This window comes from Procambarus clarkii, chromosome 17, assembly GCF_040958095.1.
Source record: "Procambarus clarkii isolate CNS0578487 chromosome 17, FALCON_Pclarkii_2.0, whole genome shotgun sequence".
NCBI classification, from domain to species: domain Eukaryota; kingdom Metazoa; phylum Arthropoda; class Malacostraca; order Decapoda; family Cambaridae; genus Procambarus; species Procambarus clarkii.
Genome location: NC_091166.1, coordinates 47779723 through 47803847, shown reverse-complemented (window position 1 = coordinate 47803847; position 24125 = coordinate 47779723). Strand labels below are relative to the sequence as shown.

At 42.9% G+C, this 24125-nt stretch overlaps 2 protein-coding genes across 2 annotated transcripts; both read right to left on the bottom strand.

The window, feature by feature from the left end:
* Positions 1 to 6948: 6948 nt before the first annotated feature.
* LOC123772476 (baculoviral IAP repeat-containing protein 5) lies at positions 6949 to 11279 on the bottom strand. The gene is made up of 4 exons (XM_045765679.2): positions 11089 to 11279; positions 9797 to 9906; positions 7349 to 7466; positions 6949 to 7164 (listed from the first exon to the last, which is right to left on the bottom strand). The coding sequence occupies exons 1-4, from the start codon at positions 11188 to 11190 to the stop codon at positions 7084 to 7086; spliced, it is 411 nt and encodes a 136-aa protein (XP_045621635.2). The 5' UTR covers positions 11191 to 11279; the 3' UTR covers positions 6949 to 7083.
* A 5404-nt stretch (positions 11280 to 16683) lies between these two features.
* LOC123772479 (uncharacterized) lies at positions 16684 to 23842 on the bottom strand. Its single transcript, XM_045765681.2, has 6 exons — positions 23568 to 23842; positions 21730 to 23213; positions 21370 to 21471; positions 19685 to 19801; positions 17770 to 17880; positions 16684 to 17008 (listed from the first exon to the last, which is right to left on the bottom strand). The coding sequence occupies exons 1-6, from the start codon at positions 23818 to 23820 to the stop codon at positions 16772 to 16774; spliced, it is 2304 nt and encodes a 767-aa protein (XP_045621637.2). The 5' UTR covers positions 23821 to 23842; the 3' UTR covers positions 16684 to 16771.
* Between the last annotated feature and the right edge of the window lie 283 nt (positions 23843 to 24125).

Genomic DNA, 24125 nt, shown 5'->3' with positions numbered 1-24125 from the left:
GTTTTTTTTTTTTTCTGTCCAGTAGAGAACTTTTTTTCAAACATATATTTGAAAGTTTTTTAATGTGCATGTAAAGGTAAATGTATAAGTTCTGAATTTTATTCTTTAAGATACATGTATTATAAAATGTTATGTTGGGATTTAGAAAAGGTACTGGAACCAAGGAAGGTGGTTGTCTGTTTATGGGTCACAATGGCAGTAGTATGTGCCACAGTGTACCTGCATTAGGGAAATGCAGCATTGCCTGACTGCAAAAAATAGCATTATCTTTAGCAGGTAAACACTGGCAGATGGTTGGTGATCCCTGGATACCTATGGAAAAGTGACTGCCTAACCCTCCCTACTCTAATTAGGGACCAATTGTTACTCATTACCCAGTAACCCCAGGCAGTATAAGCAATGTGAATCTTTTGAACGCTGGGTAGTCAAACTTAAAGCTTAAGGACAGAATCTTGTATGCCTGTCTTAAAGGCATAAATGTAGTAATGTCTTCCAGCTATCACCAATGAAGCAAGAGCTAAATGTTTATTGTTTCCTGAAGGACTACAATGACTCGCCGAGCTCCAGCACTTCTCACCCAGGCCTAAGATCTAACCGGTAAATGTAAAAAATCAACCAACTTCCCTCTAACCTCATACGTAGTACAGTATAAATCTGGAATGTTGTTGAGACTGCAACACCTTTTCATTAACTATAATCGGAGCAGAAGAAAGACTTCCACCCAACACTGAGGCTGATCCAGGAGTCCAAGTTGGGTAGGTTATTCATTGCAAAGTGTATAGTATTTATTTAGGGCACGGTTTCCACTATTTGCATGATTCAGGGAGCACCACAAATAGGTGACAGCAAGTTGTGCTTTCACAATGGGACCCAAATAAATTACATATAAATGCATTCATAGTTTATCCATAACACTTATAAATTGTCTTAGTCATGGGAAAGTAATTATCAAATGAAAGCATTGAAAAAGGATGGTTACTTAACTCTGGTATAGAATATAAAAGCAGATATCATTTAAGCTGCCAATACAACACAAGACATTAAATGAATTATGTCAAAGGAAGCAAATTCACTAATGATTATATCAAAGAACAACTGATTCAAAAGAATAGTGGAAAATGCATATTATTTTATTGCAAAAATAAATAAATTCTACAAAGTACTTATACAACTCTTCTGGTTGGGGTCATGGATGAAATGCGTACCCTGTTAACCTTCAGTGTGCAACTATTAAAAGATATAACCTTATGCACTTAAATATTTTCTCCTACTGCCTCCTTATATACAAAGTTAAAAATTGAGAGACATAAAAGATGACTCTCTGAGAAAATAGCATAAAAGAGCAATTCTATATTCCAATGAGTTACAGGCTACCAGGACAATAGGGGGAGTGAAAAGAAAAGAATTAAGTATATGTTACTACAGTATATTAGAAAGTAGGGGTCAGCTAGGTGTGATCCACAAAATTGGGATTATGACATACCATACTTAATTTAAACAGGTCTTGCAAGGAAAGATAAATGAGAGAAGGGTCATGCAGATTCAGATAAAGGGATGGGGGAATAGAAGGTTAGAGTTTGAGGGTTTTCACAAACAGTAATTGCAACTGCTAAGAAATGAGGATATTTCAAGACTACAAAATTAGTTGTCATTATAATAATGTGTGCATTTTAGATGTGATGATGTAAACATCTCCAGAGGTCTGATTAAGACCTTTTGTGTTCCACTCTAATTCTGTTTTGCACTACTGCTCATAGGACAAGTATGGGGTGCACACTAAACTAGTCACTTCCAGCATGCAACAATTAATTAATCCAAAACAAATTTGGGTTGTGATAAGCTCAAATTAATTTTTTTTACCTTTGGGGAAGGAGAATGAGTTATTTTCTTTTTGCTGAAAAATGGAGGTGCAGAGTGTGAAAGATTTGTGACTGATGAAGAGCATGATTATCAGATGTAGGGAAATGTTTGGAGTGCTTGGGATGGAGCAAATATCAACTGTGACTATCCATTAAGAGGGCTGAGACCAGTCATGGCAGTGATATGGGTATATGGATGGAGTTCCAGACCTTTCTAAGCATGGTTGGTGGCAAGATAAGGATGAACAGTAGTTGTGACAATGCACAAAAGAGGAATTACAGAGGAAAGATTGTAGATGAGGGTGTGGTGGTCTAGATCATTTCTGATAGTAGATTATTAAGTAGGGGAAGAGACACCTATCAGTTGAAGTCTTAATACAGTAGTAAAGATAACAAAGCAGTTTTGAGGTAGGACAGACAGTAGAGCAGGCCAATGGTGTCATTAACAGCTCAAGCATACTTTATTGAAAGGAAGTGACCCGTGTGTTTAATTCTAATTTTGTTGCTGGAAAGGAAATGCTGTCCTTAAGAGTTTGAGTTGCACCAAGTATTGTTACAATTTAAAATGTATATACCTAGCACGTTGAATTACATAGGTAGACTTAGGAGTGTCCAGAATTGGCACAAATACAGTATAGCAAAAGATCGATGCATTCCTTCAAGCTTCCAACACACATTGATCAGGCAAGGTGGGGAGGAGAAGACATTCCTTGACGTAACATTTGTTCCTCAAAATCATCTAGGATGGAGAGCTGTACTATCAAAAGTAATTTTCATAACACAGAGTGCCAGATTATTTCCCATGAGGGAATCAAGTGTATATATGAACTTGGATCAAGTGCCCTTCAAATTTTAGTCGTAGTATCTTCATGACATTCTTTATGATGCCTGCTAGGATCTAGGATAACTAGACCAAATGACAAATTTACCCTAACTGTAGAAAACCTCCCATTTTACTCCTATACCTAACAAAACTAAATAAATAAATAAATATAATAATTGTTCCCAAGAAGTGCAACTTTCTGGACAGACTAGCATCAAGTTTTTTGTGTATGGAAAATATTTAACACCATAATTTTTTTTAGTAAATCTACTAATAGAAGAAGAGTCAAGATGGTTGTGAAGAACCCCAGTATATCCCTCAGGAAGTTCAACTACAATTTCCTGTGTGACTTGACTACTATTAGTGAATTTATTAAATATATCCACTTACAGAGTTACAAACATAGGAGGGCCTTCCACTAGCCTGATTTTTGTCTCACTCCTCACTATAGGTCAGAAGACAAGCTTCATAAGCCACCACCAACTCATCACATCTGCGAAGCACTCAAATTCTTTCCCCCACCAAGTCCAGGCAAAGAGCGTGGCTGCCATGCCAAGGCATAGGCCATGAGAAGGACGACCATGTCAAGGCACCAGCCATGAGAGGGGTGACTATCAAGGCACCAGCCATGTGAGGGGTGACTATCAAGGCACCAGCCATGAGAGGGGTGACCACATCAAAGCACCAGCCATGAGAGGGGTGACTATCAAAGCACCAGCCATGAGAGGGATGACTATGTCAAGGCACCAGCCATGATAGGGTTGACCATGTCAAGGCACCAGCCATGAGAGGGGTGACTATCAAGGCACCAGCCATGAGAGGGATGACTATGTCAAGGCACCAGCCATGATAGGGTTGACCATGTCAATGCACCAGCCATGAGAGGAGTGACCACTTCAAGGCACCGGCCATGAGAGGGGTGACCACATCAAGGCACCGGCCACGAGGGAAAGCTACCATGCCACCTTGCTAGACAAGAGGGAAAGTTGGCTAGTCTATTTCTAGCTACTGAATATACAGCACAACTGTTTTTTGTTATTTAGCAAAATTAATTTGAAGAAAAAAAAAGTAGCTGTAAAGAGAAACTGTAAATATTTAAAGTGCCATAAACCATTATGAGGACCATATGCTGTGATAATTTTAGGATTTGTCATTTTTGTTTAACAGTTTTAAATTGTTTCAGATTTTCTAGGCTCAGTTTTATCTCTTCGGTCATTATCATCACCAGTTATGGCCAAGATATATCTCTGTACAGTCTGTTGAGGACTGGTGAAACCAGACATTGTGGAGTAGTTGCATACATACTGTATTATGGAAACAATTCTAACTGAAACAACTATATGAAGTGAATGGCTTTCAATACAAAAATTATATTTATTAATAGTAACCTATAATACAGTATAAACATTTTCTTGTACTGGTACATAAAGTGTTTTATTGTTTTTAATGAAATGCATAAGCCAACTGGCAGTATTCTTTAAGTGTTGCAAGCAATGACCTTTAAGTTCATGTAATAATGTATAGAAATCCTATTCATTTTACAATTTTTCTATGTATAACACTGCTTATAATTCCCAGGATCAGGGACATGATGCCTGTACCTAGGCTTACTGAGGTCCGCCGAGGCCAGTCTTTTTCCAGGATGTAACTCACAACAGTTGTCTAACTTCTGGGTGAACAGAGGCATCAGGTGAAGGGAAACATGCACAACTGTCTCAGTCTTAACTGAGGATTGAACCCATGTCCTTTGGTTGTGGGCCAAGAACATAGACCACTGTGCTACAGGTACATAGGTTATATTGAAAATAATTATAAGCTTGGAAAGTTGTATACAAACTAAAATATACTGTCTATTACTAGTATAAACTGTAGTAAACCCTCACTGCATCAACTCTTAAGAATGTGCATTTCAACAGAATAAAATTTTGCACATCCTGCCATGCCTTCTAGTCTTTTCTGGTTTTATGTCTGTGTGCAGATTTCGAACCAGTCCTAGTATTTTCCAACTAAATTATTATGTATCTCTCTCACCCTACTCTAGGGAACATTTTTAAGTAGTCCCTGTAATTTAGATGTTTTACCAGGTGGATTCTAGCACTAAAATATCTTTGCATGTTCTCCAAATAAGCAATTTCTCCAGCTCTAAATGGAGCTGTTAGTAACATTATTCCACTCTAGAGAGCACTAGTGTTAAGTATTATTAGTGTGGCATCTCATTTGAAAAGTTCTTGTTATCCAACCAGTCATTTTTCTTGCAGTTGTGACAGCTACTCATGTCTTTTCTAAAAGTAAGGTCTGGCGACATGATTACTCCTCAATCTTTTACATTGCATTTTATTTTAATCATGTTTTAGAATCCCAATAGTACAGTTGGGTTCGAATCTCACTTGGGACATAAGTGGTTGGAGGCATTTCCTATCACCTAATGCCTGTCAACCTAGCAGTAAATAGGTACCCCGGAGTTAGTAGGCTTCTTGTGGTGTTGCATTTTAGGGTCAGTAATTCAATCCTGGGAGAGAGGACCTCAATACAAGTCTAACATGTACTCTGTGTATAAACTGGCTGCCTGTCCCAACAATGAATAACTATATTATGAATTACGTGGTTTGGCTGCATTTTATATGCTATTTCTGTTCTGATATTTTCTTCCACAGCACAGTAACTGGAACTTATCATAGTTTATGTGGCCCATTGAAAGACTTTATTAACACAAAGTGGAGGCTTGCTATGTCCTTTATATTGTCTACTTATGAAAATCCTAGTGTCATTTGCAAAGGTGATACAGTATAGTGTGTATCCTTTATGATATAAGGACAAGAAAAAGTACCGGAGCACAGTACACCACGGACAGTTTTTCACAGTGGATGATCTGGATTTTACTTTGACTATTACACTCTCGGTAAGTATCGTGCATTTCATTATGTACTGTATTTGTGGCTTTCAGGAACAAATCCAGTGAGCAATGAGGGTTTACCGTATTACAGTAGTAAAAAGTATGGCGCAATTGCATAAGAGTGGTCAAGAAAGGTACCCCCAAGCCTGACAGTTCTCAGGAAATTAGCAGGGTGACTTAAAAGGCAGAGTGCATAGAGTATAGGGATGTAATGAAGAGGTAATGAGATTACAGGTGTCAAAACTACTAGTGCAACATGTGAAAAGAGCATTTAGTTGGTCCTGCTTTTCACTCTTTAACCTAGTGTACAGATTGTCATGCTTATTGGTCATTTAATTTAAATTTGAACCCGAATATAAAGACTGCCTCCACCATTTTTGGCTTGACACATTTCCTTTGTTCACTGTAACATTGAAAATTCTTTCTGATGTACCTGTGAGTCATATTTCTACTTATGTTACGTTGTTTATGTTCTACACACATGCCAAATAATGTCCTGTGTTTGCAAGACATTGTGATAAGGGGTATTATCTCTCTTTCACGTCCTCTCTTCTCCAATGTAAAGCAGTTTAATTCCATTAGCCTTTCTCCATTACTCTTACCTCCCAGTCATAGTACCAGTCTGGTGGCATACTTCTGGACTAGCTCCAGGTTCATTTTGTTTTAACAGGATAAGGACTACTATGGAGCCGCATATTCTTACATGCAAGATGTAGTTTTTAATTACTTATTTCTAAAAGCAGTCCTTAGATTGACTAACCCTGCACATGCAGCCAATGTCAGTTTGGTATGGACTTTGGGCGACAGATTCAGTGTAAAATTTACCCCTGCATGTCAATCTAAATTCAGTTGCTGGATACTTGCTGGGAGTAGTTGTTCTCCCTTTTATAGGTGTGGGTAAGGCCAAAGGACAAGGTATTGGTGTTTGTTATGTAGGAGTAGGTGGTGATGGTGGCATTGGTAGTGGTGGTATGTGGTTGTAAGAAGCAGAGATGAAAAGAAATGGGATGAGGGAGAGGGGAGTTAGTACAAGGTGGTGGTGTTGGGGGCAGTACAAGCTGTAGTATATCTAGAGTGGGTGCCTGGGGTTTTTATTCTCCAAGCATGCCCTGGAGTAGTGGGGGGGGTGGAGGGGGCCACCATGCAGTGGTAAGGTAAGGAGGCAGTACAGGGTGAAGAAAAATGGTGTCGCATTAGGTGGTCGTATTAAAGAGCAGTATAAGATAGTGGTGCAGAGGAACAGTACAAGGAGGTATTAGAGCCCAATATGTGGTAGTGGCAATGGGATAAACTGTATTACAGCATCATAATCATAATGTTACATATAGTATAGAGATTATAGAGATACCTGTCAAAATAATAAAGAAAAGATGCTCGGTACAAAAATTTATTTCAAAATTTAATAAATGGTTTTAGCAGCTTATAAAATTTTCATAAATTTGTAAATGTTAAAATATCTAAAATGCCTTATTAATATAATATATACTGTATGTAAAGTTCAAATGAAACTAGATTAGATTTTGTAAGCCTTCTCGTGTCTTTTCCGCTTGTTTCTTGAACTCGTCTATCTTCCTTGTAACAAACTTTGCCTGTAAATAGGGATAACAGGCATCAAATTAATACTTTAGTCATAATTAGACATTTCAAAATGTCAGTACCAGTAATTGTGAAATAATTGTATTTCAGAAGTAATGAATACATATATATGTAAACTGACAGTCACAATCCTCATCTCATACATATATTAGATGTACAATTTGAAGTAATACTTACTACCAAGTTGTTTTGTCGTTCAGATTCCATCTCGTGAAACTCGTGAAACAACATCTCGCTCTCTGGCTTATCAAGCTTTGTGAACCGACAGTAGGGTGCATGCTTTTTGTGTTCTTCCCTGTTAACAGAAAACATCTTATGTACCTACAAACTGCTCTGTACTTTTATACAAAAGATAACAGCCACAAATTACTGTATACTGTAATAAGGAACTAAATAATAAACACATAATACAGAGGTGTAAGCACAGGCAATCAATGATAGTTCATGACGAGAGCCTTGTGCAGGACGCAGGTAATTACCAAAAGAACACTCCAAGCCAGGGAGACTAGCACCATTAGTGTTGCTGGATATTCAAAAGGCACTAAATATCAGAGGGTGCCAATACAAGAACAAGAGTATATAAGGATAACGATGGCAAAAGAATCTGGTTCACCAAAGGTTCTATTGAGGGGACAGTTGGGAAGCAAAACAAGTCCTGAAAATCAGGACATTCAACAGGTGCATGACTAAGAGGGACAAGGCAATTTGGACAATGTGTAGTAGGGTGACATTCCATTAACCACTGTGATGTGCCAAGTTTATTGTGAAATTCCCCCTGTGCGCATGAAATCAAGTGTTCCCAAAAAAAACTTTGTAAAATTATAAATTCCCTTCCCTGAACATGTCTATATAAAAATAAATACCAAATTCCACTTACTTTGGCTGTGGGGATGTGGACAAGGTGCGCTGTGATGTCATCATGGGCTGGTCGTCCGTGCATGAAGCTCCCAGACACGGTCGCCTGGGCCTTTCAAGCACCATGAGTTGCCACAAATATATTTTCAATTAATTGTTCAGTGTACTTCCAATGCGGTTTATTTATTTTTTTATTGTATATTATGCATATTTGTGTCCTTTACAATATGTATACAGTAGAACATTTATAATGTTCCATGGAACTGTGATACATGTGTCAGTAATGTGTCCACAATAAATGTTTATTGTCGCAATATTCTTCACAAAGAATCCAAGCACGATCATCACTAGGCAGGAGACACCGGTAAACTGAAGTGCCTCGCTCACGGTGGACCCGTACGTGTATAAACAAACTACGACTACCGAGGCACACTACGGTTTCTGAATCTAATTTCTCTTAGAAATTTACTACGAGAACCGAAAACTATGAAAACGGGCATACGAGAACCGAGGTTCTACTATTTCTCGTGTTGAAGTTTAGGTACAGTACTTAATTTCCCAAGAGATGTCTACTAGTTCCATTTACTGTACTCTTTCTCCAGTCAATGCCTTTATTATTTAAATTGTATTTAGAGAGTAACACTTTACAATTATTTCTTTTGGGAATACTGTATTAATGTTTATTTCAGCTTCATAAGTTTGTGATCCAAGTGTATTATCCAAGATGGTAATATTACCAATTCCTCAATTTCTTCATTATCCATAAAGATCAGATCAAATATACTGTATGTATTTTCACTCCCAGTTGGCTAGTTATCTGTTAAGAAAAAACTCGACAAAATCTAAAAATCTCTGACCTGCGTTTGGTTATTTCCAGTCTGATTCCCTGTTAGTATTATTGTTTTATTCAGCACCTTAAACTGGGTTGACTGAAGTCAACCAGGAAGATATCTAGCTCAAGATTTTCTAGATTAGAGACAACTTTAAGAATCTATTGTGCATTCTCAGTCAATGCAACTGGAGGTTTGTATATTGGAATAAGATTTTAGTTCTTAGCCTTGAATTCAAATACCACCAGTTAATAATTGGTGGTATAAGTTTAAAAGTTTGTTGCATGCAAATTCCTCCTTTATATAGACCTACCATTCTATTTGGTCTGTTTGCTATACTGCATCACTATAAATTATAAAATACAATTAATGGCCATCCTGCTATAAGATTAAACTAGTGGCCACTGCTTAGATAATGAATAGAATGTGTTAATACACACATACACTAATACAGGTAAAGCAGTACAGTGGAACCTCGGTTAATGAATGCCCCTCTTTACAAATTTTTTGGTATACGAGGCCAATTTCCTCATAAAATTTGACTCGGTATTCGAGGATTTTTAAGTTAATATTTTTGGGTGTGTGAAACGGATTGATTCAGTTTACATTATTTCTTATGGGAAAATTAATTTTGGTTTTCAAATTTTCAGTGTACGAACCGTCTCTTAAAACGGATTAAATTCGTAAACGGAGAGGCCAATGTATACTTAAGTAGCAATAAAATTACTACACAGAAATCCCATTAATGTGGTATATCAAAGAACAAAGCCACGGGATCCTTGATGAGTGTTCCCAGACGCGCTCTAGTTAACTGTACCACGACATGGTAAAAGAATTTTACCATGATGTTCAATAACCTTATTATTCAAGAAGTACTAATTTAATATTAGTGCCATATGTTCTGAATGAAGCTCAGAGCAACATAACTTATCTAACATACCAAGGATCATCCTGCTCCTCCCAGCCATCAAGCTCTTTGTGACACACGAAACATTTGGCAAGGTCAGGTTCTTTCTTACTGCCGGTGAAGTAGAATCCAGCTGCAGCCATCTGGAAAAGAAGCAATTATTCAGAACTTAAGCCAAAACAGCTTATAATTTATGGTAAATTATACAGCAAATTACTATGCAGGGTACTAATTTTACTTGTACAGAACTTAAGTGCCATTTAAAATGCCCATATCATTCATTGCATAACCAATTTAGTTTGTATTTATCAAAGAATCAGGTTCATTTATTATTCACATGGCAGGCAGAGACCATTGAAAAGAATGGCAAATTGAACATTCCCACTGTGACACATGCCACTCCACCATAATTTACCTACAAATGAGAGCAATAACAACATTTTTCCGACTTCCACAACTCTCTTCACCACAAAAACATATACAGTACTGTACTGTAGACCCGCTAATCCGGAATCTGCCAATATGGAAAATGCCCTAATCTGGCAAAAATCATGGCTGGATAAAGTTACCTCCCTATCCGGCCAAAATGTCCATGGAAGCCGGACTAGTGGATATTTGGCCGGATCAGAAATCTGAGCCGGTTAACTTGTTATCGATGTTACCCAATCCGGACAAGCGGTGAATAGTCCGGATCAGAAAGAGGCATCGGGCCATACCATATTAACCCCATATGGCTGTGGCTCAAGGCACGTTGTATCCTAACCTTACCCAACCTTGCACAATGTAATCAAACCCATTTGAGCCAACAGTCCAAGCAAAGTTTGCAGTTTTGAGGGTCCCAGTAGTACAATTGGGTTCGTCTTCGACTCATAATTGGGAATTCAAGGTTCGAATCCCTAACAAGACAGAACTGGGTGGGCACATTTCTAATCACCTAATGCACCTGTTCACCTAACAGTAAATAGGTACCCAGGAGTTGGCATGTTGTGGGATTGCATCTTGGGCAGGGTCAGTAATTCTACCCGTGGAAAGACGACCTTGATATTAACCCAACTTGTACTGTATGTATAGTGGCTGCCTGTCACACAATGAATTATTATTATTCGGAAAACGAGCTTAGAGGAACCATTACGCGTAAGACTGCCATATCCCAGCTGGAGAACACCACCCAAGACCCAATGTTACGTACTCGACACAAGACAACACATAATGGGACATGCCAGCAGCGTGACAAGCCGCTGGGGATGCAATATGTGTGCCAGGCCAGGTGGAGCAGCTACAGCCTCGCCTGCAGGAGCCAACTACTCCACAACACTCCGCATCACCTTTTCTTTGCTCATTCCTGTATCGCTGCCAAACGGCCACTTCTTGAAGCTCTTCAGCCTCTTATCATAGTCAAACATTTCAAAGGTGTCCCTGTCGTTCATGGTGGTGGTGGCGGCGTCCCTGGGTGCCCGTGGCGGCCGCAGCTTTAAACTAGCGGCCGCCGCCCCCGCCACACCACAGTGTTGCCACATTCAAACTCCTCAAAGTAGCGACCCGACGGCCTTAAAGTAGCGAATTTCTTATAAGAGTAGCCCAATTTTTTGTTACTGACTGATACGGGTATATATATTATATATATATGTTGTGTAACCGAAACCCCACCGGTTGTGTTAGTAAATATACATCTCATCCACCCCCCACCAAGCTAAACAGCCCCAGAGCCCAACCAAACTCCATTTGTAGCTCGACCAAACAAAAATCTCCTTTGCCCTACCTAAAACCATCCACTTGCCCTAGACACCAACCATGGAGGCCTAGCAAACAAACTTGGAGCACTAGTACACAAACAACACCTGGAGCATAACCATGCACGAATCGGAGCCCGACCATGCACAACCCAAAGCTCAACAAATCACTCCCAGGGTTATGTAACCAGAGTCCGAACCAGTTGTATAACCGGAGCCCGACCAGTTGTGTAACCTGACCGACCAGTTGTGTAACCTGACCGACCAGTTGTGTAACCTGACCCCGACCAGTTGTGTAACCGCAAGCCTAGCATTTACGAACCAAACACCCTCTAAAGCACAACCATGCATGAACCGAAGCCCGACCATGCACAACCCAGAGCCCAAGTGACACCCCCGGAGCCCGACCAGTTATGTAACCGGAGCCCGACCAGTTATTTAACCGGAGCCCGACCAGTAATGTTACCGGAGCCCGACCAGTTATTTAACCGGAGCCCGACCAGTTATTTAACCGGAGCCCGACCAGTTGTGTAACCGAAGCCTAGCAGTTGTGTACCCGAACCCCGACCAGTTGTGTAACCGCAAGCCTAGCAAGTATGCATCTCATCTAACCCCCACCAAGCTGAACAGCCCCAGAGCCCAACCAAACTCCATTCCAAGCTGGACCAAACAAAAATCTCCTTTCCCTACCTAAAATCATCCACTTGCCCTAGAAACCAACCATGCAGGCCTAGCAAGCAAACCTGGAGCACTAGTACGCAAGCAAACCTGGAGCACAACCATGCACGACCTGGAGCCCGACCAAGCACAACCCAAAGCCCAATAAATCACGCCCTTGGAGTTATGTAACCGGAGCCTGAACCAGTTGTGTAACCAGACCCCTATCAGTTGTGTAACCGCAAGCCTAGCATGAACGAACCAAACAAACAATTAAAAACAAACAACATCTGAAGCACAACCATGCACGAATCGAAGCCCGACCATGCACAACCCGAAGCCCAAGTGACACCCCCGGAGCCCGACCAGTTATTTAACCGGAGCCCGACCAGTTGTGTAACCGGAGCCCGACCAGTTGTGTAACCGGAGCCCGACCAGTTGTGTAACCGAAGCCCGACCAGTTGTGTAACCTGACCCCGACCAGTTGTGTAACCTGACCCCGACCAGTTGTGTAACAGCAAGCCTAGCATTTACGAACCAAACAACTTCTAAAGCACAACCATGCATGAACCGAAGCTCGACCATGCACAACCCAGAGCCCAAGTGACACCCCCGGAGCCCGACCAGTTATTTAACCGGAGCCCGACCAGTTATTTAACCGGAGCCCGACCAGTTATTTAACCGGAGCCCGACCAGTTGTGTAACCGAAGCCTAGCAGTTGTGTAACCGAACCCCGACCAGTTGTGTAACCGAAGCCCGACCAGTTGTGTAACCGAAGCCCGACCAGTTGTGTAACCGAAGCCTGACCAGTTGTGTAACCTGACCTCGACCAGTTGTGTAACCGAAGCCTGACCAGTTGTGTAACCGAAGCCTGATCAGTTGTGTAACCGAACCCCGACCAGTTGTGTAACCGCAAGCCTAGCATGTATACATCTCATCTAACCCCCACCAAGCTAAACAGCCTCAGAGCCCAACCAAACTCCATTCCAAGCTGGACCAAACAAAAATCTCCTTTGCCCTACCTAAGTTGTGTAGTTGTGTAACCGACCAGTTGTGTAACCAAAGCCCGACCAGTTGTGTAACCAAAGCCCGACCAGTTGTGTAACTGGAACCCCACCAGTTGTGTAATAGCAAGCCTAACAAGCAAATATCTCTTCCAACCCCCCCACCAGTGTGCTAAGTGGGGTGCCAAAGGGTCCATTTTGGGGCCAACCCTTTTTGTTATATACATAAATGAGAATATTACAAACCACATCAAATTCGCAGACGACACTAAGATCTATGGTAAAGTGGGAAGTGAAAGCCATGTTGAAACCTTACAAAGAGATCTACATGAAATCCACAAATGGTCAGATGACTATTAAATGTCGATAAATCCAAGTCCTTGCATGTGGGGCATAACAATCCACGTCACAACTACCAAATTGTCAGCACTACCTGTCAACAAATAGATGAAGAAAGGGACCTTGGAGTCAGAATCCATCACGTGAGGCATAACAATGCCTAACTCAACTACCAAATCAACATAATCTTGAAGTCAAAATCCACCAATCACTGATAATTGTACAACAAGTAGGAGCGGCAGTAAAAAGGCAAACCAAACCCTGGGAATAATCATGCGTACCTTTATCTTCAAGGAAAAGAAAGTAGACCTTTAATTATATAAGTTTCTGATGCGCCCCCACGTGAATTATTGCATCTAGGCATGGAGACCTCATCTTCAGGAAGACATAGCTGCTCTGAAGCCATGTCTTACCAAAGCTATGGAGCTATGTCTTACGACAAAAATCATACCAGAGATTAGTCATCTGTTGTATCAGGAACTGTTGAGGGCCACAGGGCTAACACCACCACATACCAGGCATGACAGGGGGGACTTCATAGAAACCTTTAAAATACTAAATTTGGAGGATGTCGATCAGAACAATGTCTTCAAAAGGTCAGATGTTACACGAACAAGGAGCAACGGGTTCAAACTTAACAAGCCAGAATGTTGGACAGGAAACAGGAGATGCTTTTTCACCCATAGGGTTGTAAACCCGTGGAACCGTCTACCCGCCGAAGCCGTAAAAGCCAAAACCCTGTTGGGTTTTAAAATACAGCTGGAAAAGATCAGGGCAAATGGAGGGGACCTATGACAAGCCGCTGGCTTACTGTCCTCATGGAGGCCACTAGTGTTAGTGGCCCTCAGGTAAATTCAGTTCCTAGAGGTGTCCCTGCTTCTTCCCGTTGGGAAGTTGTTCATCTATTGCAGTACATTGGCCTGTCGCTTGTCACTAAACTTAGTTTTTAAACTATTAACTTGATGAAATAATATTACCTTATACGCGAGAATAATTCTGAATACCCAGCCATAAAATTGACGAACGCGGCTTTGGGTTGGGCTGCCGCGTAGGCGAGCCTGGCCTGAGGACAGGCAACTGTAAATGCTTCACACTCCACATACTTCAAGTGCAAATAATTGCCAACAGAACCTAAATACCGAACCTACTATACGCCTAATTAATTATAGAATATAGAATTAATTTATACTCGATAAAAACTATTTTTAATACACAGTACATTTAAGTCGATAATAAATGCATCTCGGGAGGTGGAGGCGGGGATCGACCGCCGCGTTAACGAGCTTAGCCTCACGACGGGGTGGTTTAACACTATGGGGAAGTGTATTCTACATAATATCCTACCCATATAGTGTTGGCAAATCATAATCCTCAAAACCTTCTAAAATATCCGAGAGAGGACAGATTATTTAGCATTAGTGGAATACAAACATTTGAATACTACACAACCCGGATGAAAAAAATAAAGGAAATAATTCCCCTGGAGATATTACAAAAACTCAATGTTATAAAAGTGAACAAATGTACAATGCATTTAGCTTTGTAGGTGGAGGTAGACTATATATTCGTATGTACCTCCCAACTGCTCAAATAGCAAAAATAATTGATCAGCCTTACCTACACGGGTACTCTGGTACTCAGGTACCCTACACGGGTACAACAGGTACTCTGAGAGAGAACTCTATCAACATCAGAGGCCCGAGACTGTTCAACACGCTTCCACTACACATAAGGGGCATAACTGGCAAACCCCTCACAGTGTTCAAGAGAGAACTGGATAAGCACCTCCAAAGGATACCTGATCAACCAGGCTGTGACTCATACGTCAGGCTGCGAGCAGCCGCGTCTAACAGCCTGGTTGATCAGTCCAGCAACCAGGAGGCCTGGTCGACGACCGGGCCGCGGGGACACTAAGTCCCGGAAGCACCTCAAGGTAGTCTCAAGGTAGGTACGGGAACGACGATGCTCACGCCGCCGCTGCTTCCTGACGACTGACCGGGTCGTCGTCGATGACCCGTAGCGACCAACCGACCCAGAGACCCTCTGTCTAAAATTATTTGAACGCCATATTGAAATTCCTAGCGTATAGCGCCAAGAGTGTGTAAATTAATATTTATATGCATTATAGGCCTTTCTAAAGTAATTTATAAATCTGAATTTCATAATATTGTGTAACAAACGAATTATTTAAGTTAATATTTAAATTATGCCAGATACAATTAAGTCTCATCGCACACAAGAAGATTCGTCAGCGGATTTTTTTTATTTTTTGTTTATTTATATATAAAGAGTTCTTAAATTCTTGTAAAGACACTATAGCATGCATAGCATTTTGGGCAAGTCCTTAATCCTAATTTTTTCACCGGAATACGACCCGCCAAACAGGTCAAACAACCTATTCTCTGCCGGGTGAACAGTTAAGGATTGTCGCCCGGGCAAGCCTTTCCGGCCGGCAGGTCAAAGCGCTGGCGAAGCCAACCCGTCCTCTTAAAAATAACGTCACTTTCCGCCCGTATGCGCGCTATGGCCAAATTTGGACGTAATTTGAAATGAAATCGACTCACAAAAGTGACGTACTGTTCCGTTTTCTGTTTGAGTCGTCCAGCTTACTCGGCAAGCTTAAAAAAGGAAACTTTCCATTAACGTTTTTCATACCGTTTTGAAACTTTATGAGAATTTCCTGCCCACCTAACCTATCAGAGGACCCTTAACTTACTGGTGTTGAAAAAAAAATCCAAAATTTATATTCATTTTTTTTCATTTTCAAATTATGTCCAATTTCCAACCTAAGCGGGTCCGCACAAGATCCCTCTTACTAGCCTGCTATACATAATTATTTATAAGTATATTTAAGACCAAATATCTGTTAAAATGAAGATGGCTTCCTGTTTGTCATTGTTTGGAACAGGACAGCTTATCGAGGTCACCCGAGGCCAACAACTGATTTTCCCCAATTGCAACCCACAACAGTTTCGAAACTCCCGGGTCCCTTGTTACTGCTAGGTAAACAAAGACATCAGGTGAAAGGAAACGTAACCCAAACGTCTTGTTCCTGTTGGGAGAATGGAACCCGGGACCTTTTGCCTGTGATCGGACTGCAGAGAGCACTGCTTTATAAGTTTTCATGGGGATACAGTTATACACCGAGTATACATCATCTTTATTCCCTTATTAGCATATAACCCAACATTATTGTTCATACATTTTGTTCACACTTGTTTAGGGTTATAACTGAAGCAGAACAAACAACACAGTAACAGGTGTTTATACATTTGGGTTTAACTTGAAGGAGTCTTCCTCTTCTCGCTGTCGTCCCGCTGACAGAGGGCGGGGTAGTCGTGTGAGGGCGCCCCGAGGCGGCAGTCCGAGGCCGGGGGGCCTTCAAGGTACACGGGGTCCCCGAAGATGTTACCCGCGGGTCCGTAGTTGCAAACGTATATGAATCTGACAATACTATTCTTGTCGCGGAAGGTCGCGCTCCCGCAGCCCACCTCCCGGGTCTTGGCCCACACCAACTGTAGGGGAAGAGCCGCACGAGTCAGCTGAGGGACTGGAGAACACAACCAACACATTTGAAATGAAAGTGAAGATGAGTCGGTCACGTGTTCTGATGCCATTGGGTGAGATGGGGGATAACGTATAGCCAGCTCTTGATCCATACTTTGTGATCCCTCATGTGTGATTGGGTAATTTATCCACACTGCCACACTGATCGCCACACTGCTCTGCATATAGTTAAGCTTCTTAATAATAAAATCAAAACTGTTAGTCCTTGACTCTTAGTAAGTCGCGATGCAAGTCATGGCACGACTTATTAAGGTTCTAGGACGGGCCGAAACGTCGTCACATAAGGGACAGAACGGTCGTCTTTTTAATTTTACTTCAGCCACGTCCCTGTGACTAATTCTCTGGACAACTACATGCTTATCTCTGGAACATGAGAACACGGGCAGTAGCAGGAACACGGGCAGTAGCAGGAACACGGGCAGTAGCAGGAACACGGACAGTAGCAGGAACACGGACAGTAGCAGGAACACGGACAGTAGCAGGAACACGGACAGTAGCAGGAACACGGAACATTACCGGAGGTGGCTAACGATACAGTGACATGGGGGAATAAAGGCAGCATGCTTGCATCACAGGCGAGTAAAGAGGGCAGCACTGTGGAACTAATACAATGGAACTAGTCAGCGGAAGCAGTACAGCAGAACTAACATAGCAGGACTAGTACAGCGTAACTGGGAAAGCAGAACTTCTGCCGGAGTCCAAGACTCACCTGGGAGTATCTGTGAGTGTTTCTGAAGGTGTTCGGTCGGAAGACGTGGACGTGAGTTCGGGACAGGTGCACCACCTCCTCGTACCATCCGTTGACGGCCTCCGCCCAGTCCTGACGGCGGCGGAGGAGAGGTAAGTTACAGGTATACGGGTGTTAAGTGCTCTGTTGTAGATGCCTATTAGTTGTACTTTTGTCGTCTGTGTCGACCTCCAAAACCCTATGACATCCTAAAGACAGTTGATGATCGTTGGCGCCATATTGAATCGACCACAACACTGCTAAATTGAATCATATAAACCCGTGGACAGAGCCACACAGAACTCGTGGACAGAGTCACACAGAACCCGTGGACAGAGCCATACAGAACTCGTGGACAGAGCCATACAGAACTCGTGGACAGAGCCATACAGAACTCGTGGACAGAGCCACACAGAACTCGTGGACAGAGTCACACAGAACCCGTGGACAGAGCCATACAGAACTCGTGGACAGAGCCACACAGAACTCGTGGACAGAGCCACACAGAACTCGTGGACAGAGCCACACAGAACTCGTGGACAGAGCCACACAGAACTCGTGGACAGAGCCACACAGAACTCGTGGACAGAGCCACACAGAACTCGTGGACAGAGCCACACAGAACTCGTGGACAGAGCCACACAGAACTCGTGGACAGAGCCACACAGAACTCGTGGACAGAGCCACACAGAACTCCTGGACATAATTAATCGCCAGCTGTGTGGTAGTACACATTCTGGTCCATGACGACACTTACCAGGGGGTGGTCGTGACCTGTGTGGTAGTACACATTCTGGTCCACGACGACACTTACCAGGGGGTGGTCGTGACCTGTGTGGTAGTACACATTCTGGTCCACGACGACACTTACCAGGGGGTGGTCGTGACCTGTGTGGTAGTACACATTCTGGTCCATGACGACACTTACCAGGGGGTGGTCGTGACCTGTGTGGTAGTACACATTCTGGTCCACGACGACACTTACCAGGGGGTGGTCGTGACCTGTGTGGTAGTACACATTCTGGTCCATGACGACACTTACCAGGGGGTGGTCGTGACCTGTGTGGTAGTACACATTCTGGTCCATGACGACACTTACCAGGGGGTGGTCGTGACCTGTGTGGTAGTACACATTCTGGTCCATGACGACACTTACCAGGGGGTGGTCGTGGCCTGTGTGGTAGTACACATTCTGGTCCACGACGACACTTACCAGGGGGTGGTCGTGACCTGTGTGGTAGTACACATTCTGGTCCACGACGACACTTACCAGGGGGTGGTCGTGACCTGTGTGGTAGTACACATTCTGGTCCATGACGACACTTACCAGGGGGTGGTCGTGACCTGTGTGGTAGTACACATTCTGGTCCACGACGACACTTACCAGGGGGTGGTCGTGACCTGTGTGGTAGTACACATTCTGGTCCATGACGACACTTACCAGGGGGTGGTCGTGACCTGTGTGGTAGTACACATTCTGGTCCATGACGACACTTACCAGGGGGTGGTCGTGACCTGTGTGGTAGTACACATTCTGGTCCACGACGACACTTACCAGGGGGTGGTCGTGACCTGTGTGGTAGTACACATTCTGGTCCATGACGACACTTACCAGGGGGTGGTCGTGACCTGTGTGGTAGTACACATTCTGGTCCACGACGACACTTACCAGGGGGTGGTCGTGACCTGTGTGGTAGTACACATTCTGGTCCATGACGACACTTACCAGGGGGTGGTCGTGACCTGTGTGGTAGTACACATTCTGGTCCACGACGACACTTACCAGGGGGTGGTCGTGACCTGTGTGGTAGTACACATTCTGGTCCACGACGACACTTACCAGGGGGTGGTCGTGGCCTGTGTGGTAGTACACATTCTGGTCCATGACGACACTTACCAGGGGGTGGTCGTGACCTGTGTGGTAGTACACATTCTGACCAACGGCATAATTTCGGGAGCAGATCTTTCGCTTGTTGAACCCGTCGTAACGGAGAGTGCACTGGTTGGCCCACGCCTGTAGCAAGGTACAAATATAAATGGAGAGAGAGATTACTTCATCAAATGGTTCCTTCCATTTGATGAAGTAATTAATTGTTTAAAACTATACTAGTGCATTTGGACACATAAAAAACAAATAGTGGTTATAATTATAAAAAATATTTTTTTTTTTTACCGATTTGTTGGTATCGAGCAAGAACAATTCTCGTATAACACCTGGGCTGGTCCATCAATTCTGGTCTATCTATAAAGGGACCGGTGCCCAAGCACTCAGCCCTGACGGTTCAAGTGCTTGGGCACCGGCCCCTTTATCCGTCATAATAACTGCAGATCCCTGTCCTCATATCCATTAAAAAAGTGCTATATGGTTGTACTGGCTTGACGCTTTCTGGTGATAATTATCTAACCCGCACACATTCCGTGGTTTGCAATATTCTCATCTATGTCATTGACGTATATAACAAAAATAGTCGGTCGACCCCAAAATGGACTCTTGCTGTACCCCTCATAACATTTCTTCAGTCAGATTCCTTCCCATTTAGCACTGCCCTTTGTTTTCTGTTTTAACCATTTATTTATCCATTCTAGTATTTTACAATTGATTTCATGTGCCTGTAATTTTCTTGTAAGTCTTTCACGTGGTACCTTGTCGAAAGCTTTAGTAAAGTCCATGTAAACAACACATCCGGAAGTCCATTGTCTGAATAGCTGGTTACCGCTTCAAAAACTGTGAGAAGGTTTGTAAGGCAAGATCTATTTTAAAAGAACCCATGTTGTGATGTGGAACAGTGTGTGAGGATGTGTCAAGTGTGCTTCGTGTCGAGTGTGATGTGGACAGTGTGTGAGGATGTGTCAGGTGTGCTTCGTGTCGAGTGTGATGTGGAACAGTGTGTGAGGATGTGTCAGGTGTGCTTCGTGTCGAGTGTGATGTGGAACAGTGTGTGAGGATGTGTCAGGTGTGCTTCGTGTCGAGTGTGATGTGGAACAGTGTGTGGGGATGTGTCAGGAGTTCCTCGTTTGGAATGTTATCATGACTAGTTATGTAAGATATTGTGTAAAGTGTTTCTGACGAGACAATGATGGCGAAGATTATCACACTGAGAAGTGTATGGGTTTATAAACGACACTTCTGACCAGCTATAAACATTACAATCGACGTACATACACATATCATTCTTGTCAGTCACGGAAATAGTTTGTGTGAGTGATCATCAGGCTTCGTTACGCTCTGATATGCGTGTTCACTTGCGGGATCTGTACCCATTACATATATTTACTAAATAGTTTAGGAACAATGCCCGAACATTGCTCGAAACGCCATGCGTATAAGTGGCTTTAGGTATTGTATGTACTAGCTCTATCTATAAATCCAACAGTATGTTTGTAACTCTGCATCTATGTATGTACTTTTCCTGAATCAATTATTATTATTATTATTATTATTATTATTATTATTATTATTATTATTATTATTATTATTATTATTATTATTATTATTATTATTAACTCGTAGCGCTCATAAACTGTACTAAATGCAGACTAAGCCGCCGTGATCGCGGTGAAGGAGAACACAGCACCACTCACCTGAGCAACCTCAGATAATTCATCGTTCCAGCTGAGGACGGCCATGTTGGCGGCCTGAGGCTGGGGCCCCGGGTCCCCACGGGGCTCATCCCCCTTGGCTACCTGTCCCATGTAAAGGAAAAGTTGTACTAGACATGATTAATATATTAATCATTAATTAAGAACGCACGATCTGTAGCACACATATAATCCAACACACTGCCAGACGACAGTACCGCAAGGCTCTAAATTCTACTTCAGTATCGAAATTATGAGTTAAGAAACTTCCATTTATATTTAGTATTTATTCAGTGAAAGTGTTCTTGGAGAAGCACTCTAGACTGCTGATATTTGTAAATACTTTATTAATAAAGAACTAACCTTGGCCCTGAGGGTGTTGTGGAGCGATAGGATCCAATTCTTCTCCTTTTCAGAAATATACGCCCTGCTGGGCTCACACTCGGGGTTGGGTTCGAGTACCATGCTGTGAGAGGAGTGGAACTTGGAATAGTCACAGAGCGGTGCATCTCCTCCATCGCCAGAAGGTGGTCCTCTCACCAGGAAGGTGTCGTTGCCCCGCTTGTTGCTGACTTTTGACTGGGGAAAAGTGAAATTCTGTCCGTGGAAAGTTGCATTTCTTACTGGTAAAATCAAGTTTTTACGATGGGTGGTTGTATTTTCCCGGTGGGGACTTGCTGGGTGGGGGGTGGTGTTGTTTGCTGCGGGGTAAGTGGCATTTTCGGGGTGGACATTTATATGCTTTACTGGGTGGGGATTAGTATCGTTTTCTCGACTATGAGAGGCTTTCTGGAGGCGGATAGTGGCATTTGATCGGTGTAAAGTGACCTCTTTTGTGTGAACAAGGGCCTTTACTGGATGGCGAATGGTGGAATTTGCTTGGTGGTTAGTAACATTTGATTGATGGGAAATTTTATTTTCTGGTTGGAGTGGAACATTTACTGGGCGGAGTGTGCTTTGATATTCTCGGGGGTGACTGGGATTTTCTGCATGGAATGAGGCATTCTTTGCATGTGAAGAAGCATTTCTTGAGTGAGCATGGTCATGTTTTCCTGAGTGGTGTTGACCTCTTTCATGATGTGAATCAGTTGCCGGGAGGCGCAATATGCTGTACTTTGCCGGGTAGCAGGAGAGAGTATGTGAATGACTGGTATGTTCTCGAGACTCGTGATGTGCTCCTGCTCCTCTTTGCGTCGACCGGCTGTGTTCCTTAGTTTTGGAATGACTATCATGCATCCCGTGTAATATGTGGCAGATTAGTGTGTCTGTAATGGCACTCAGTCTGTGTATCAATCTGTGTGAAATTTTGAAGACCAACGGCTCCGATTGGTCCCAATGGTCTGACTTCAACGATCTGGTCTCATAGTTCAGGGTCAATTGCTTTAAAAACCCCTGACTTCCAGTGTGTGCGGCTGAAGAACTGTTACGGTGATGTGATGTTGATGGTCCACTACTGGAAGCCCAAAAAGGTGCTTCCTCAGGGCTTTCCGGGTATGGGTCTGAGAAAATCTCATATGTTAGTGATCTTAGTCGTCTGGTATTGGACGACGAACCGGGCGCATTCTCACGACTTCCCTGGTGTGGGTCTGAAGAATAACCCGGGTGGTGTGGCCTTGATGGTCCGTTACTGGAAGCCCAACCAGGCTCGTTCCCATGGTGTGGGTCTGAAGAATTACCCGGGTGGTGTGGTCTTGATGGTTCGTTATTGGAAGCCCAACCAGGCGCGTTCCCATGGTGTGGGTCTGAAGAACTACCCGGGTGGTGTGGTCTTGATGGTCCGTTACTGGAAGCCCAACCAGGCGCACTCCCGTTCTCCTTCTCAATCTCCCTTCCGTCAGTCACAACTCCTGGAAACAAAGAAATTGTTATTTTATGAGTGATGCATCATATTATACGTAGCATCATCTGCGAGGCACATTATTATTTATTTATATATATCTATGATAATGGAAATAAATATCTTTCTGTCTGTCTGAGTTTATAGGCCACACGCGTGGGCCTATAATTTGACAAAAATTTCCTAGTAATTGCTGGAGGGTCCACGTCCAACATGGGAGTGTCGGGATAGACGACAAAGAAAAGGATACCATATGACACTGTGCCAAGCTTGCTCCAAACATAAACCATTAATCACAGACATCGTTTACAACGTATACGTATACCTACGCACACACACAAGGGGCCACAGCGGTCCAACTCACCTTGTAAAAGAAGCAGGATAACTGGGAGCAGAATCCGCAGGGATGAAGAACTGACGGGCGCCATGTTTAGCGGGCATGTGTGGCTCTCTGGTGCCTCGCGCCCTATATATACCCGGCTCCCTCCACCCCCACCATAAACAACACCACAAGAACCATAACAACAAAACCACATGCTCCCGGGAACAAGCCGCCACTCATCACAGTAACTGGGCGAGGGAGCAGTGTTTGCTCTCTGATCCACGCACACTGACATTGTTTACCTGGCCACTGTAAACAATCACGCAGAGCGCTTGTCTTCTGTCCCGCATCTCGGTAATAAATAAAGAAGAATAGATATTGACCCACAACTATTCAGAAGTATGGACTAACAGGACACCCATAGAACAAGTTTTAAGACAATAAAGTCAGCTCCGTGCTAGGCTACGCGGCCATGCCCTCATCACACACTCAAAATGTAGAATCAAAACATTTGAAACTAGAAAATAAACAAATCCACATCATTTGATGCATCACGTTATTGTGATTTCTGTGTGTAGAAAATAAAGCCACGAGGAGTAT

Excerpts from the sequence above, each read along its gene's own strand:
- LOC123772479 (XM_045765681.2), bottom strand. The coding sequence starts at position 23,820 with ATGTCAGTGTGCGTGGATCAGAGAGCAAACACTGCTCCCTCGCCCAGT. Across the intron at positions 19,802-21,369 it reads AATTATCTGAGGTTGCTCAG|GCGTGGGCCAACCAGTGCAC; the intron begins GTGAGTGGTGCT and ends ACCTTGCTACAG. Across the intron at positions 17,881-19,684 it reads CAGGTCACGACCACCCCCTG|GACTGGGCGGAGGCCGTCAA; the intron begins GTAAGTGTCGTC and ends CGCCGCCGTCAG.
- LOC123772476 (XM_045765679.2), bottom strand. The coding sequence starts at position 11,190 with ATGAACGACAGGGACACCTTTGAAATGTTTGACTATGATAAGAGGCTG. Across the intron at positions 9,907-11,088 it reads CAGGAATGAGCAAAGAAAAG|ATGGCTGCAGCTGGATTCTA; the intron begins GTGATGCGGAGT and ends CTTCTTTTCCAG. Across the intron at positions 7,165-7,348 it reads AACGACAAAACAACTTGGTA|GCAAAGTTTGTTACAAGGAA; the intron begins GTAAGTATTACT and ends CCCTATTTACAG.